The following is an 18,179-nucleotide window of genomic DNA, read 5'->3' on the forward strand; positions in this document are numbered from 1 at the left end:
CATTAGTCTTTGTTCGCATACTTGAGTGGGTTCATAGAGGTGCAAATTTTTTAGATGTTTCTGTGTAGGTTTTTGTTCATTGGTATACAATTATTCCAGAAGCTGTATCTATCATGATTTGATAAGCGTAATGAAGATGGTAGTTTTCGTTGAGACCCCTTCAGTCATTTATATTTTGCTGCTTTTGCCAGCTCTAAAGCAGGTAATCAGACATGCCTGGTGTTGCCCCTGAAGAAAAGACAAGCTTAGGTCGGAGAGGAAATGTAGCAGATGTGGTGGTTACTCTGCGTCTCCTTTCATTCCAGTTCTGTGTGAGCATCTGGACTCTCCCTTGACGCTCTCGTTCATTACAACAGGAATTTATGCACATTCAGTCACCAGCATTAGTACTGCAAGTCAGAGCACGCTGATATACAGTTGGCATTGGTGCTTCTGAATCCAGTCTCACTGTGACCCACTTACAGACAGCAACTGGAGAATGATGGGATGACTGCAGTCTTTTCTACCACAACAAAACCTGGATGGACACATCCAAATCTAATCTGATCTAATTCTCCAAGCTGGCAATGAAAACGCTGGCATGTGGCCCACAGCATAATGATGATTGGAACTCCTTGTGAGTTGGCATCCTCTCCAAAAAGTGTTAAAACTCTTCTGGTTCCTACAGCTGGACCATTAAAAATCTGCAAGATATGGAATGTGTCCCCCCCACCTAGGGAGCGGTGCCTGAATTTTCTTTGTTACTCTGGTAACTCCAGGGATCCTGCTTTGGAGAAAGGTTAAGGCTGGCCAGGAGATTTTGGATAAGTTTCAGAATTTCATGTAATTTTGTTTCATGCTTTGACGTAGATTTCTCCCTTTCTTTTTTTTGTTTTTTTAACACAGCTTGGCAAACCAATATTCTCACTACCAAAACCACAACTTTTTCTGTTCTTTCCTTAAACCAGTTTAGAGCAAAAGTATGAAATGAATGTTTGTGAGAGTCAGGCTGAGAAATTTTAACTTATTTTCTAACACAGGAATTACATTTACCATTTGGAAGTTAAATATTCAACATTACCGAGGTAGGAAACTGTTTTTAAAGGATTTCTTTAAAAGTAGCAAACATATAGAACTTTCATTTACAAAATCCGGAAAAGTGTGTCTGACGGCAGCTAGCAGTTTGAACTCTTAAGAATGGCTGCTTGCTAGTAAAAAAAGATTGCTCTTTTCAACTTCCACAACCTGTTTCTAGTTTCTAGCATGATTTTTGCTCCAATAAGCCTGGCGTTCTTATGGAAATATGCGGTCTAACTCTGCAGAATAGGTGTAAAATGTGCGTGTTTGTAAACACATTGTGCAAGTCACCCGACACAATCCCAATTTTATATGTAAGCAGTGTATTATATACTGTATTCATAACATACCCTTCACACTACAGATTTATGCTAAAAGTATCCTAATGTTTCTGACAGCTCATGTGTGACATGAATGCAATCCATATTTCTTGGAGGAGCTAATATAAGTGGTTTATTTTCCGATACTGCTGATAGGGCTATATCTCTAGGTGTCACCGCAGTTGAGATTCTGATGGTAACATATTGTTTATGGGTCACTGCCTTTGTCTAAAAGAATAGGTTGGAACAGAATAGCAAAGGTTAATTAAGTTTGTCTATCAAGGAGGGACAGATATAGATGTCTCTTGTATTTTCTGTGCTAGAATCAAAGTAAGTCAAGGCAGGGTATCGTAGACTCATTTTTTCCTCATGCTGGAAAATATGCTTAGCTGGTTTTAGAAATGAAACAAAGCCACTTTGGGCAGCAGAAGCGCAGCAGTACTTGTGAGGGGTCAGCTCATGGGCAGTAGCATTGCAAGGTAGGAGAGTATTGGCAACTCTGGTTTACAGGTGGGGAAACTGAGGTAGGGAATCATTAAATAACTTGCCTATGGTTACAGAGCCCGCAGGTGACAGAGCAGAGGTTCCTAGTGTCTGGATTTCCACTCTGGTGCCCAGTGGATGCCTTCTTGCCTCATGCCCAAAAACAACCCGTGAATTCTGTTGTTTGCAAACAACAACTTAAATGCAAAATGCAGTTTTATGCCCTCTGATGCTAGCTGTATTTTTAAGATCAAGGCAGAAAGAGGAGGCTATGTTAAAACTTTCATCAAAGTTTCTCTGGTGTTTCCATAATTAGTGGTTTTGTTTTAAGGCAGCTGTTGGTGAGTCATGGATGAGACAGGGGGATGGAGAGCCTGGGCAAAGTGATGCAGCCAAGATCATGTGGCACACCAGTGGAAGAGCTGAAGGATAGTGCTTTGATCTCTTCTGTTGCTCTGAATTTTTTGCAGCCCTTGTCACCCATGATGGGCGTCCGTGACCTCCTCCTACTTGTCCTTCTTGGGAATAAGCCTCATAGTCAAGATCAAGGGCAAAATGTGAAGGTGCTCCTATAAGAGTAGCAATTACTTGCTTGCAAGGAGATGGTGGCTGACAGCTTCTGCAAATACAAGAATTACCTGGGTGATGTTTTGTCTGAAGGAAGCCTCTGGGAAGGGTAGGACCGTTTTCTAGTCTCTGAAGCTGGAAGGACAAGTAAGCCACCACTTGGGCCTGCCTTGCTTCTTTTCTGTCTCTGGTCTGGCACCTCCTCCTTGGCTCTTCCTCCATGAAGAAGATGTGTAGAGGTTTTACAGATGCTGCCAGGAGCTTGGAAGGAGGAGCTGGGCTTTCTGTAGCTCTTCCACCAGCTGTTGAGAAGGCTTTTTCGCAGGAATGGTCTGAACTGGTGCAAGAGCATTTTCTTTATGCTTCCCTGGCTTTTGCTATGTATTCTGTCGCTGCTGGACGCTGCTGTAGGGCTGAACTGACTGTTGTGCTCAGTGACAGACAAATCCTGCTTCCAGCCTGCCTGTTTGTGGACGAGCTGTAGCAGCCTCTTGATTCCCCATTTTGTCTTTACAAGGGAAGGAGGAAAGAATTTCCACTGCTTGCATAGTCTTTTAATCAGGCCATATTTATTTGTTGATGAGTTATGAGCAACCCGCTGTTGCTTGCAGTACATCCTTTAAAAAGTTACCGAGTGTGTGCTGTGTTGTCTGATTTAGGGGAACCTGTAAATATTGAGTAGGCCAAATGTGCTCCTGCAATGATCTGTGTCTCCCCCTGAAGTCAGTGAGGTACTTGGTGAATCAGTCCTGCAGCTGGGGCAGGGCACAAGCAACATTTGGCTGGAAGGGGATGTAAACAGCCCTTCCAAAGCACTTCCTCACCAAAAACACGCCGTGTTCTTACAGCACGTAACCTACAGTGATACAAGCCAGAGTGGCTTGTGGAACCATCCCAGCCCTCGCCTGTCTTGGCCTTGCTGTAGGGCTGGAAGGGTCAAGGGAGGCAGAGGAGACACTAGAGATCCACGCTTCTCCTCCTGTGATCCCTGCATGACCCCAGCATTCCCCCAGAATAGAACTCAGAGAAAAATCCCAAACCTGGCCCCTGGTTGCAGTGTTTGGAAGGCTGGACTGCCCCAGGTTAGAAATAAAATGAGTATTCCAGGGCCTCCCCAGAGCTGTTTTCATCTCCCTTTCTGGCACCCAAAAATGTGCAAGATCTCTCCAGAGTTGCAGGAGTTAATAGAGAGCAAATGCCCCTTCTCCTGGGGTAATGATCTCCTAAGCCCCCTTTTTAATGCACCGCTAAGGTCAAGAATTTTTATGACTGCTTGTTTTTTTATTGTTACTGTAAAATAGGATTGCTAAGCACTATAAAAAGGAAACCTTATGGTTCAGATTTACTGCGATGTGTATTCTAAACAGTTTAATAAAGCAAAACCAAAAGCTTTTAGATTTTCTTCAGCGGTTAATACACAGCATATTCTTTGCAGAGCCAAGCTTCTGGCTGTCGGTCGAACTGTGGTTCATAGACTTGGTGTGGGTAATAAGATTATAAAACATGTCTCTTGCTAGCCAGCTACCACACACTAATAATAATAGTAGTAATAATTCATTGCATCCAGAGATTTTAGGTGAGTTGTTTTTTTTAAGAAATTGAGAAAAACCCTAAAAAGAGGTTTGAAAGGAAACAGGTCACTGCATCCGCTCTGCAGGGAGAGGAAACCTGAACGTGATCGTTTCAGTGCCAGGGAGTGATCCCTCCATTTTGTTACAGCTGAAATAATGCTATCTCCTGCTGGCGACCTTTTTTCAGGTGTACGCGTGTACACGTGCACTTGCACAGGGGAGAGGTGGGGATGTGAGGACCGCAAATGCTGACACAGCCCTGCCCCACTGAAGGAAGGCAGATGATGTGTGCAGAACAGTGGGCAGAGAGGAGTTTGCTAACTCTTTTTTTCCCCCCAGTACTTCTAGAGCTGTTCAGCTTTGTGGATGGCCTTTGGACTGAGCTTTTCGGCAGTTTGTCTTGCCAGTCCATAATTTCAGGGCAGAGGCAGCCTGGGTTTTGTGGAGGGAGTCTGTGCAAAGCACAGAGGTCTGTTTCCAAGAAGAGGCTGCCCTTTTTTTCGGAACAGCAGAGGGGACATCAGCGGCTTTCAAGTTCAGGCTTCCTTGGGATGACATATTAAATATATTAAGAGCAATTTACTATTTATCATGAATAAAACTTCAACGCATATTGAATGTTTTCTACCTGCATAGGGTGCAGATGGTAGAAAAATCACCTTTTAAGTATTGCTTTAATTTATAATAGAAAAAACTCTCACTTTCACAGACTAAAAGCCTGTCCTGCTGATCCCTCAGTACATGTGCAAATATGTGCGACCGTGCTGCTGTTAGAAGGCAGGCAGAGGTGCACTTTCCTTCCCGTAAACAGCCGCTGCGCTCTCTCGGCACTTAATCTCGCTGCAAACCTGGCTCCCCACGGGAAGCAGGATGTTGCCCTCTGTTTCAGAGAGCACCAGCAGGATTTTATGTGGCTCAGGCCACGTTATTTCCAGCTAGGCATGCTAAAATGAGTATTGAATTATTAAGAAGACCCCTGGAAACAAGGGATGTCTGCTTCACTGGGAGAGGCCAGTGGCTCGTTCTGCCAGAAGAAGACCCTGGGGGTCTGCTGGTGTGGGGTGGCCACCTGGGACAGCAGGTTCTCCCCTGCCTCCACTGCTGCCAGGGTCTGAGCTTTGCAGCCTGGGAAGGGCTGAGAAGCAGGGCTCAAGGCGCGGCTGGCTGGGACCCAAAGGAACCGCGATGGAGCGGGCAGAGCTCCTCTAACCAAGGTGAGGCATGGCTGAAAAGGCTGTCAAGAACTTCTGCATGTGAAGACAACGTCTAATGGCATAACTGGATGTATGTTACTGCTCGCACCACTACCTTTGTACCTGTTACGGAACAGTGATATTTTTTCTCTGCTTGGAAGCGTTCCATCTGACGATCATTTAGTGCCTAGCAGACTTAGGGAGGCTAGGTAGTGTCACCTTTCCTGTTGAAAATCCTAATCTTGTGTAGTGTGCGGATGCATTTTTTGGAGCGTTGTAGCCACATTACGTTGTAGGGCTTTGGTACAAATAAGAGTAGACCGTAGTTCTTTCATAACACAAAAATTTAAAAAAGCATTACCAACTCTGTGAGGAGCTCAACTTGGATTATTTCAGGGCATTGGAGTAGGATAAGCTCTGATTTCTGAGTGCTGACAACTTTGCTGCAGGCTGCGGGAGGGAGAAGGGGTGGACACTGTGCTGGTGCAGCGGACCTGCAGGCTGGTGTCCAGCTGTGACTCCACTACAGGCTTCCCATGTAGTCTATCCACAGCTTGGTTTCTCTGGCTGAATGAGGAAAATATTTTTCTGTCTCACTTGGTCATAGGAGAAGTGATGTGTTTGTGTGCTTGTGTCACTGCTTGTATGCTGTGAAGCATGTCCTGAGTCAGTCGGTAGGACTGTCCTCCTTAGCCACCCCGTAGGTCCCTGGCAGAGCAGTTACCACCAGTCTGAGACGAGTTAGTCTCTGGAGAGGTGTAGGGACTGGATGACACTTCACCTCTGACACTGGCCAGACGCGTGCGGTTGAAGGGGTGTGGAAAGCTTCCCATGCTGTTGTCTGTGCTGTAAGCAGGGGACTTGCCCAGAAGCTCTGTGCAGTGAAGGGTACGTGCATGTGTGTCAGATGCAGCTTCACCTCAGGTAAGATAAACCAGCCGTAGATATGCTAGTGCTGTTGCTGGGTCACATCGTGTACAGCACCAGCTCTCCTGTAGCTAAGCAGTGTGGCTGTCCCATGAACCAGCCAAAGCAAAAACCCAAGGCCAGTGTGTCAGGACTTTACTTCCCATCCACTCCTCGTGACCTCCTTCAAAGCCGTGTGTGTGTGGGGCAGCGGAGTGCTCGTTTGATGCTAGGGCTCAGCTTTCACAGGCTGTCGTTGCACTTCTGTCTTTGACAGGTTAAGGGCATGGAGAGCCGCCACACCGTCAGCTCCCAGTACCGCATGTGCTCCTACTACCCACCTGCTTCCTACCTGGGACAGGGAGTTGGTGCTCCCACGTGCCTCCCCCAAATCCTGACGTCTGAGGACATCCCCTCCTATTCGGAGTCTAAAGCAAGAGGTAAGTGCACCCACCAGGGCATCTGGAACTGCATTGACTTCGGGCAGGCACCCAGAAGATGTGGTTGCTGATGGGAAGGAAAGCTAGATGTCAGAAAACAGGTGTTTAAAAGATGGTGGCTGCTTTCTGGAAGGCTTGTAGTGTGGTGGCAATTTAGGGCTGTTGGTGTACAGCATGCATTTCAGAAGTCTCATGGTTCAGGAGCGCAGTTAGGCAGTGCCTTTCTGCTCCTGTGTACATCTCCAAGTTGTACAAAGAGTCACTTGAGGTACTGTCTTTGGTGCTCACCACCCAACTCTCTGACAAGAACGAAGAATTATCTTTGCCCCAACCAAAGAATTATCTTTCCTTTCTTTTCTTTTCAGAAATGCTGTACATGATTTTTTTCCGGAGGCTTCCCACTGAGCCTTTGCTCTCTTCTTGCTGAATCATGTGCGGGAACTATTCCCATATCCCAACCATGTTGTGAAGGCCTTTGCAGACTTGCTTCCTTATTTGCTTTCACACATCACACTGTATTACTTAATTTAAAACTATTGCAGATAAATTTATCTTTTCACATCCAGTGTTTCTTGGCTGTTCTAGGGATTACTATAATCTGCAATAATTTCCAAGAAAGTGGAAATTACACTGTGGTTTTGATGAGGTTTCTCTCACTTCCTTGTTCCTTGCTCTAGGAGCAGGTAGAGTGCACACAGAGGCATTAACATGGCCCTGCTAGAGCAGACCAAACTCTGCTTAGCTACTTCCCTGTCTCTAGAATGGAACAGTAACAGGTGTTAGAGAAATGAGAAGAGAAACAGAGAAAGAGTATGGTGATCCTACTTCATATATCCAAAATCCTCACATTCCTGCAGCATTCGAAGGCATCCTGAGCTGTTGGTTGCCTCTGAACTGTTGTTTTCAGTTACCAGCAGCAGACCTGCGCTTCTTTAATTCATCCAACCCTTCTGTAATGTTTTCATGCTTTTCATCTCTCTGTAGCAATAGATTTCACAGTTTAATTTTGTATGGGCTGTGGGAAGTATTTCCTTTTGTTTACTTTACACTTGCCAAATTTTTGTGTGTTTTTTTTTTTGTTTGCACAAAGTGACACCGCTGGCAACAGCATCCGTCCTCACTTACTTCTCTGATGCCCTTATACATTGAAATAAATCTCTTCATAGCGGATGGAAGGATGTGTCCTGCATAGGCTCCATAGTTCTTTTTCAGTGGCTCATGTCCTGATGTCTGTTGCAGTTTTTTTGTGGTAAAAAATATAGTGGGTGTATCATGACAGGACCTTAAGGACTCAAGTGAAGTTTTGGAAGGTGCTGTGCTTATAAAGTCATACCCGTGGCTGGTGTAAATCAGCAGTAAGCCCTTGAATTCAGTAACTCCAGAATGATTTATGCTGAGGAGGTGGCTACGCTTTCACAGTGGCTGTTTTATGAAAGTCTTCCAACTAGTGATGATGTATCAGGTAGACGAAGAAACAACCCATGGTGTGATAAAACTTTAGACTTTTTCTCATTCTCCAGTAGTTTTAAATGGCTTAGAGAAATCAGTGATCCTTGGTTCATTTTCCTTCTCTTTTCTTCAATTTTATTTTCTTCCCTCTTCTCTGACCACCATTGAACAGTGACGTCTTCCTTTCTGCCCATTGGTCAGAGAAGGGGTTGACTTTATGCTCAACTGCAGTTGACACTTTTTCTTGCATCCATCACTACTAACTCACTAAGAAGTCTTACCAGTCGACTGTTCTTACAAATAGACAAAAGACCTTATACCCTTTGTTCCCAAATGTACTTCAGTAATTTTTCATCACTCCAGAAAAAAAGTTGTGCGTAATGTGCCACTGATTTTTAAACTGCATAAATACTGTATTTTCAATAATCCCTGACTGCTTCTCCAGACAGTATTCCACACACAGATATTGTTCCCTAAGTTACACCATCAATCAGAAACCGACAAGCAGTGAGATGTAATTTACTGAAATCAAAGAGCATTTTCCAGACTCTGAAGAAGTGTTTTTCCATAGCAGGGAGCTAGTGGGTGAAAGAGGCACTGATATTTTTGTGAGAAACTTGAACATGAGAGCGGGACTGTACCCATTTCATGGGCTTCTTAGAAGCATCTTCTTTTTTGTTACACCTGTTTTTGGAGATGACTGCTTTTATTTTTTTCCAACTACAGACAAAACAATGTTCTTAGGCTATTAGTCACAGATTTAGACTCGCATGACGTTTTTCTTTTAGTGCTTTTAACAATCCTCAGAGGGTTTGAGTATTTTTGCTTCTTTATTGCCATCTGTGTGAGTGCTGAGTCAGCCAGCAGGCTGTGAGCAGTATTAAAGACGATGATCCATTCACCCAAAGTAATGACTGCCCATGCTTCATGTGTTGTCTTTTGCAAAAGACATGTTCTTACACGTTTCTCCACTGATTGCTGGGCTGAGCTTTCTGTACTGGTGACATGTTTTTGCAGAGTAAGTGATTGCTGCTTGTTAAAGGCAACTCTACTGTATGTTTTAAATGAGCGAGTCATATTGTACTCATTCTTCCTTTTCTGCAGTTGAAATGGTAACCATGCTCAGAGCCTTGTTTTCTTTCTAAGAATACATGCTCCTAGATTTTAGGTCCAGAAGGGAATGTGAGTATCATCTATTATTACTTACTATATAATACAGACTGTAAAACTTCACCTAATAACTTCTGCAGCAAGCCCGTAACTATTTTTTAAGATGTGCATGAAGACTTGGGTATTGTTAATATAGAAGTTTTACAGGAAGGTGGCAGTGCATATAGAAGAGCAACAAGTCAAAATAATTTTTCTTTTTACAGACAAATGTTCAAAACATCAGAAACTTATATCTCTAACAAAAATAGTTTTCAAATTCCCAGCCACAAATGAGAGGTGGTCTTACAACACATGCAGTCTGTTACCCACATTTCAGTTGTGACTTCAGCTTTATAGAGGTTTTGCCAGTTTATATAATATCTCAGTTAATATTTCAGTCAGTTTCATTAATTTTGTTCTGCTAAGTTAACTGCCTGCTTAGACCAGTTATGTTGAAAGGGAGGAGAGATGAGCTAGCAGACCACTGATTTACACTTTCTTTGTTTTTATGAATGATGCAAAGTTCTCAGGAATCTTCTGACACTTGTACAAGAGGTCATACCATGTTACAGTGTGTTGCATATAGTAATGGGCTGACATTTTCTGAATGGCCAAACGCCATCAGTCAACCTCCTTGCAGTTTGAAGCAGTTCTAAGTGAAATGCTTTTGCTTCCAACTAAGCACAGCTGCTACCCTTCCATCTGAAACTGTGAAAAATGAGGAGAGAAAGAAGATAAACCAGTGACAAATGGCAAAAGGATGTTTTCGGAGGGCTCTCTTAGATCACTAGGTTGCAAGTTTTATAGGATAATTTCTATATAGGAGAGGGATTTTGTACTCTGTACTTTGAAGATTTTTCCTCTCTCTTTTCTACTTTGTTGATAGGTTTTTAAAACAAGAACAATGAGAGGAAAAGATGTAGGAGAGGTTGTTATCAATCTCTTTTCTTGCAAAGCATACTTTAAAACTTGTCTTTCTTTTGGAAGAAGCCAAGCTGAGAGATCCTTGTGCAAGAAGTGGAGGAGTGAGAATGCATCACAACAGGGTATTTCATCTCCAAGAGCCTTATTCCCACTGAATTCTGTGGGACAGTTGTGTTTTTGGGGTTTTTTTTTTGTAAATGAAGCTTTTTCAGGATTGGATCAGTGCCCAGAATTGCATAGTACGTTCCAGTGATTTTTAATCAGGCCCCTTGTGTGCTTAGATTTGTGACATACCTGCACAAGGCCTTGGTTTGGGAGAGCAAGAAAGCGCATGGACAGGATCAGGACTTGCTCTGGGTCCTGTTTCCACCGACTAAAAGTTGAGCATTTGCTTATCTGTATGGGAGTAGTTTCCAGGTTTGGGAGAGTGGTAGAAAAAAATAGCATTTGGATAGAAGGGTGCGAAGGAGAAATATCCATCTGTTTGCAGACACCTTTGATTTTAAATTAGTTACCTTGTCTTAAAGTTAGCATGGAATAAAAACTCCTTGTCACTGTTACGTGAAATATTGAGCTAATTATTCTGTATGTCTGTGCCTGTGGTGAAGGAGACGGCTTGTGTTTGAAATGTTGCTTTAGCTGCTGAATGGATTTGAAATTTATTCTTCTGTCTGTGTGTCAGGATAGTTGGAAACACAAATAATGAAGCACTGGAGCAGTGGTGTATTTGTAGCTGGTATGTAAAGCAGGAGCCTGAAACTCCTCCCAAACACAAATGAGAGGAACTGGTGTAAAGTGTTCATTTTGATATGGAAAATGTCAACAGTTTTGTTTAAATTGGCAAACAGCATTTTCCAAAGGAGAGCATTTCTGGTAACAGGTTTTTTTTTTTTGTCAGCCAAACAGCTTCCAAGACTTTCAAAACACTTTCGAAAGAGTCATTCCTGTCTAGAAGTTATATAACTGGTATCTCCAGTTTTACAGCTGCGGAAATCAATGTGGCACAGACCTTTCCAGAGTCTGTGTTTAAAGACTCATTCTTCCATCTCTCTGCTTGGATGCGGTATGGAAAACAGTGCTGAGCCACTGGAGAAACCCGCCCAAACTATGGAGCAGCACTGTGGAGAGTCTCTTCCAGTGGTTTCACAATTAAGGGCACGTTGGAAAGAGTCTCCCTGCTTAAGACAAAAAGTTTCATTTTGGCAAAAGCATTGCTGGAATGCAAGCAGAGCCGTACACCAGAAAGACACAAAAGAGGCTGGATGTTTCTTTCTGGCTGGGTTACCACGAAGAAAAGTTATGCCCCTTTTTTGATGTTTCCTACCTGCAGTATTTTTTCAGGAACCTGTGCCCTTGAAATGTCATACAAGATAAGAGTAATGCTCCAGAGTCACAGGTGGCACCTGCTTGTGGGGTCAGCGGTGTCAGGGAGTCCTGGTATGCAAAATGCCTTTGAGACCATGTCCTTGAACTGCTTTCTGCAAGTATTCAGGTTACACATACAACACTTCAACAAAGCAGGCTGGTTTGGTATGGCTAAGAATCCTAGAATCATGGAATGGTTAGGGTTGGAAGGGACCTTCAAAGGTCATCTAGTCCAACCCCCCTGCAAGAAGCAGGGACATCCCTGACTAGGTCAGGTTGCTCAGAGCCTCATCCAGCCTGGCCCGAAGAAATTGCCCCGAAGAGCAGAAAGAAGCCTTGCATCTATCCGTTCTGTATTTGCAACCGGCTGAGAAGATGCACTGACAGAGCTGTGCTAATAAAGCACATAGGAAGTGGCACACAGTAGTAGAAAATAGCCCAAGTTCTCCTCCATCAGTGGGCTAGAAACAGTTTGCATAAGGTAAAGAATAGCTGTTTTGGTCCCAAGGGGTCTGGCTGTTCTCAAGTATGAGAGGTACCACTTCTACTCCTTTTTTATGCACCTCTTCAATAGAGCATCAGCAGAAATACATCTTAAATTTAGAGGGGTTTCAGCAGCAGAGTATGTGAGGATAATATTTTGCTCCTAGAACTGATACAGTTTGGCAGTATTTAGCTTGTGTGTTTTGTGTATGTGTCTGTGCATCTTTTGCTTAAAAAGTGACCTGTGTTCATGAGTATGCTATCCTTAGTGATGAAAGAGCAGGCAGTGTTTGCTGAAAACTCAAGACTATTTTCTGCTAACTATCCATCTTACATCAAACTTTTAGAAGTAAATTTTGAAGTAAGACAAGAAAGGAACAGGTAATCGTCTGAATTTGCAGGTTTTGAACAGTCAGTTGAAATGGGTCACTTTATTTTTGTGCACCTGTTTTGGGGGGTTTTTTTTGTGCATTCTTACTGCTGCTACTTAGAGTCCCCAGTGGCGATGTGGTGTGGGCCTTCCCTTAGGCACTCAGTACAAGGATGGCAAGCAGATTTTACACTGTGCTTTTGAAACCTTGGTTTACATTGCTAGTTGTGCATGTGATTTGCAACATTTTACAGAGCTCTTTAGGCAGCTGCCCTTTTAACATGTTGTTTTAATTTTCAATAAAAAGTTGAATTTTAGGCTTGGCTGACTTGGCAGTTGTTGGGCTTGGGGATTTTTTTGTCTTTTAAACCAAGCAAATCACTAACCCTGATTTGTGACGTTCTTATACTTCATTGTTTCATTAATTGTAACAACAGCTATCAAAATATATTTGAGAGCGTGAGGCATATTCAAAACAAGCTTTTAGAATTCATTTTTCTGTATATTTTTCATAAGTTTTGGTCTGTGTTCTAAATTAGGTTTGATTGGTGAGGATTTGGCCAATATTAAAATAGCTTTATAAGGTCTGAAGGGAATTTCTGAAAAGAAATTGATGCAAGGATTTGCTTACATCACATTCTGATTCAGTTTATTCCTGATTAAAAGCCTCATCTCAGTATTTTCTTCTCTAAATGCAACCTTTATGTTACACTCACTCAAAAGCACACTGAAATAAAATAATATGTGCAGCAAAGCGTGTTTTCCTTGGGCAATTGCAGAGTTACAGGTTTGATTCGTTAGTTTTGCTGATTTGTGAGTTTTGCTGAATCATGCCAGGGCAGTTGATGAGCTCTGGCGGAAGCTGCTGGTCCTGCTGCAGGAGCAGCTGAACAAGCTGTATTTTTGATGGTTTTATACTAAATCTCTTTTTGTAGAAATGCAGATATTTCTGGACTGAGGCATTGACATCCTTTAGGAGGAATGCTAAGCTCTCATGAAAACTATATGTGAATGCTTTCATTTTTTGACACCCTGGCAAGTGGGACAGCCTGAACCCTCAGGAGATGACAGTAGGACCCCATCCGCAAACACCAGCAAAACCACATCCACCCAGAAGGGAGTCAGCCTGGACAGTTGCTAAGCAGTCAAGGTTTCTTTTTTTTTTTTTCCCCCACAGGGTGTATTTATCCGTGCTGTAGTATTTTATGTGGATCAAAGGGTGCAGCGTTTTTGAAATTCAAGCCTGCATTTTGGTAAGCATTGCAAGCATTGGATTGGTAAAACAGGCATTTAAGGAAAGTCCTTCTATTCTGAAGAAAATCAAATCGGCAATACCATGGACCATGGCAGTTGCAGATCCAAGACAATAAATTTAAACCTACTGCCAAAGTCTCTACTTTTTTGAGTTTTCCCCTTTGAAAAGAAGTTGCCCGTGTTCCATCAGTCCTGTTCTGCAGACAACTGGTTTTGACGCACGCCCTTCACTCTTGCTGGCCCTTGCTGAGGGTGCAGCATAGAGCAGGCACTGGGGCGAGGGATGCCGCGTGTTAGCGTGCAGTGGTTTATACTCACTGTACCCCTGGACTTTCTGCCTGTTTGAACTGCTTTTTATGTAGGATGGATGATGTCACTACAGCTGATGAGGCTGTGTGGGATTTTTCCTGACACTTTAAAGGACATTGATACCTGACTGAAAAAATTCACACCATCAGTTGAGCTGCTTCCTTTTACACCCAGTGTGTCTTTGACACTCTGATTTTATTACCTCTGGATACAGAATCTTCCCCACTGCAGGCAGAAATGGCTAGAAATAATTAATAATAAAACAAACTTTACCATGAAGTGCTGAAACAAATGAAGACATCTTGTCAGGACTGTAGTGGTAACAGTGTGCTTACCCAGGCATGATTTGTAGTAACAAACTGATACTGCTCACCTCTTTGCTTTACTTTAATGTGCAGTTGCATCCTCGTAACTTGGCTGCTTAAGAGGAGACAGAACTCACTCCATCTTCAGCTGTAATCTTTTCTGTGTGTAAGGGTCTCTGTAGAGCACCTCGCAGGTCGTGCCAGCTTTGCAGCTCAGGTGAGAGTCTCCAGCTGAGCTAATTCTTCTGCAGCTTCCTCTGCTTGTAAGGCAACCCTCTGCAGATTGTGGGAAACTCAAGAAAAAGAAGCATTTGCTACTGGTCTCTAAAGAAAAGAAATGGGAAAAGAAAAAGTCACAGTTTCTAAGGGTCTGTAGTGTGGAGCAGTATAGGCTGGCTTTGCCTCTACAGGGAGGCAATGAGCACAGTTGTGGCTCTTTGCAAGAGGCTGTTGCAGTCCATGGTGCTGTTCCCACACCAGAATGATCTTGGGGAAAACAAAGAAGGTAACATTCCTCCCCACTGCCGTGCTTGCATGCCACGAGTAGTTTCCTTTCTCTGTGCATTATACCCTGTCGCAAGGGTAAACTTCTGACAGCGGAGAGCAGAAGTAGCTTTCCTGCAAGCAGTGGGCAAAGGAGCTGGGGGACAGTCAAGCGCTGTGTGTAACTGCACAAGATACAGGGGAATCGTGGTGTGTGAGCGAACAACCCATCATTCTTTCTGCCCATTTTACAAATATGCATATTTATATTCCATATGTAACTAATACCAGGGTACGTTGGCTGTGCACGATGTATGTGACCCTGCAGGGGTCACCAAGGCTACTTAATGGGCTTGCTTACTTTGGCAACCATTAGTGTGCTTGCTGGTCAAACCTTTTTAATTCTATGCTTCAGTGTAACCGATGTGTTTATTTCCAGTGCTCCTCGCAGGCATAGCTTAGGCCAAGTACAAGTTGAATAACCTTCAGGAAAGCTGTGCTGTCCTTCTGTCGGCCGCTGTCTTTGAAAATTGCCTGCAGAGTTAGTGAGCAGGAACAGTTAAGATTTACAAACAATGATGAAGCTTGTCATGCATCTTTCACCATTCATCATCTGGGTGCCGTGGCTGGGCGGTGAAGTGTTCTTCATAAAAACCAGCTCAGTGTGAAATACACCTCGCAGCAATGTTTACTGCTCTGAAACTCGTCAGCAGCCCTTTATAGTAAATCCAGATTGCGATGTGACATTACAGTATATCATTGCAGAGCGCGCTGGGGTTTACACTAGGAATGAGTGCAGTTCACACCAGATGAGATGTCGAAATTGAGTTATGTAGGAATTTGGCTGTTATATGGGGATAGCTTTTGTTTTCTGAGGACTGAAAGTTAGCTTTATATATATAATATATATAATCTACACATACCTGTACTTGTGTGTGGGTGCCTATATCAATATAGAGATATATATACATGGATATATGGGTACACACACATCCTGTGTGCACATTCTATACACGGACACTGTGTATGGTCAAATACAGACTTCTCTGATGGGACTCTGTCTTATTTTTATGCTGTTTCTTAGAAGTATTTTGGTATTTTGTTCAAGTGCTGTGTTTTAGCGCTAGCTTTTTAGCAGAGTAGCCTTTTATTTTAAAAAAATACTGTTGAAAATACAATTCTTTGACTATCATAGTTCTATGATTCCTGGCTAGAAATACAGAGCGGGAGTTTTTCTGAGGGATTTTTGCTTTAGATTAATTGGGTTTTTTTTGTAGGGTTGCTCTAGCAGATACTAACATTGGATTTCTCAGTAGCAAAGCCGAGGGACCTGTGAGGTGAGTGTTTTACGTATAACTGGTGTGCTGCCTTTGGGAGAATGGGGCTGCGTGTGGGTGCAGCTTATGAACAGCTGAGCTCCTGCAAGGCAGAGCACTGCAAGAGCAGCTCAGCTGGAGGAGGTTGCTTCAGAGTTGTACAGATGATGCAGCTGGGTGGTAACCACTGAAACAGAGCTAAGGCCCGTTGCTAGGTTTTGGGTTGGGTGATTTTTTTTCTTGATTTTTTGTGTGACTGTCTCCCAGAGCTTGGGAGATGCAACTTTGAGCAGAAGATTTGGGGGAAATTTATCAAGAAACCTTAAAATACAAAAACTACAAAAGTTAGTGGTACATCTGCTTGTGTGCTGGGGTGGTAGATGTTCTCCCTGCTTGTTTTCATCTCTTCAACTATAATGTAGACACAAGGTCATGGAGAGTAAGGTAAAATATTAGGTGCCTTTGTCCAATTGCGTAAGTAGGAAGTTGATGCAAAATATAACCAAGATGTTTTGTATATGAGTAAATTGAGGCAGAGTGTTTGGAGATAAATCTGCTGTCTTGGGATCTAGTAGTCTGAGAAATATCCCTGGAGTTAAACAGTAACAGCTGTGTGAAGTGGAAAGCACGCTGTGTTGGTTTGCCTACAGACAAGGACAGTAACCTGTGTTAGTGGAAGTTAGGTGCTTTGGTGGCAGTTAACTGATTAAAAATAAATGAAAGGAAAAATTGGAGATAGACCAGCAAAGTTTTTAAGTGCTTCCTGTGATGATGTTGTTGCAGTGCTATACTGCAAAGCCTGGAAATTAAGTTGTATTTCAATGTCTTTAGTGCTGTGACTGCTTTGTCCTCTGTGTTTGAAACAGAGCTGGTATATTCTGTACTCTTCACCAAAGTCTTTTGGTTTTATTATTGCCTGGCTTTTCAACCAGAGGGAGAGGTGGGATGTTTGAAATACTGCTATATTTAATTTTAGATTTCTCAGACCCATGCTCAGGTGTTAAATATAGTACAGAAGTGGAAAAAGGAGTGGGACTGCAGTTGGTATTACCAGAGGGGAGAGATAACTATACTTCATCTGTCCTCCTCAGCTGTTTTCAGCTCCTGTAGTTGTTCTTGCTTTGAGTGCTAATCTTACAGTGAAATCATACTTTTCTAGCTCAGAACAGTTTCTGCAAACATGTTTATTGTTACTGATTTTGTTTTGTTGATTTATTATGTTTTTTTAAAAAAAAGCAACTCACTTCACTGTAAAGTTTACCTTTTGATCTGTTGCAGGCAGTATGAAGTTAAAGCTTCAGATCTTCTAATCATTCAAATACAGAGGGTCCCAGGCATACAAATAGCATTCTAGACTTGTTCATATTCATAATTACTTTAATGATACAGTGTTAATTTCACCTACTTCTTCACTGGAGGCTTTAAAGGATCCAGTGATGTTTCTTAGGGATGATGGAGGGGTAAGAGGACAGAAGTGTTGAGCATTATTTACAATTTTTTAAATTTTATTTTCTCCTTTATTTTGAGAGCAGAAAGTTTGGACATCTTTATGTTACTCTTGTGGCTTGAATTAGAGGGGTGGAGAGTAAAGCTGTCACTTATAATGCAGTGGTTTCACATGCCAGAATGTTGCATATGAAATCAAAGGAGCATATTTCTTCACAACCTTGGCTGCTTTCTGTACCTGTTGGGTTTCCAGTAACTTTGCTAGGCGGCAGTCTTCAGATAGGTAGAGTGAGCAGTGGCTTGGTGTAGGGGTGCTGTACTAGCCTTAGGAAGGCTGAGGTGTTTATAAATACGTACTCAGAACGCTACTGTAGAACTTGCCATTTAATTTCCCATTCTTGCAGGCAACTTTTTCCTCTTGTGGTGTCTGCTGTATGTAGATTTTTGAAAAAGACTTCCAGGAGTTAGGGGAGGAATTGGGAAAACACACTCCAGAAAGGTGCCACATTAACAATATTTGGTGCAGTGCTAGCATATAATTGTTATTGTCCAGACATCTTCAAATTTAAGTTAAATAGGTAAGTGCTCTCCTGGACTAAGGAAAAAAAAAAAAAAGGTATCTTGTGTGTCAGGTTTTCCACACAGGTACAAAGGTGACGGTGGCATTTTGTTACCGTGACCCTGCAGGGAATCAAAGCTTAACGTATCTGTAGAGCATGGTAAAAATAGTCCAGGAGGAAATTGCTCAGAATAGGGGAAAAAAAAACACACCACAAATAAGCTAACAGTG

At 42.7% G+C, this 18,179-nt stretch overlaps 1 protein-coding gene across 3 annotated transcripts in view; it reads left to right on the forward strand.

The window, feature by feature from the left end:
- Positions 1 to 18,179, forward strand: part of DMRT1 (doublesex and mab-3 related transcription factor 1) — a 58,787-nt gene that overhangs the window by 25,848 nt on the left and 14,760 nt on the right. For all 3 annotated transcript variants that reach the window (XM_086770377.1, XM_086770378.1, XM_086770380.1), the window contains one exon: positions 6,374 to 6,536. In XM_086770377.1, coding sequence (XP_086626503.1) covers positions 6,374 to 6,536 — 163 coding nt within the window. The remainder of the gene's footprint in view (positions 1 to 6,373; positions 6,537 to 18,179) is intronic.

This window comes from Chlamydotis macqueenii, chromosome Z (genome assembly GCF_036417535.1).
Source record: "Chlamydotis macqueenii isolate bChlMac1 chromosome Z, bChlMac1.mat, whole genome shotgun sequence".
NCBI classification, from domain to species: domain Eukaryota; kingdom Metazoa; phylum Chordata; class Aves; order Otidiformes; family Otididae; genus Chlamydotis; species Chlamydotis macqueenii.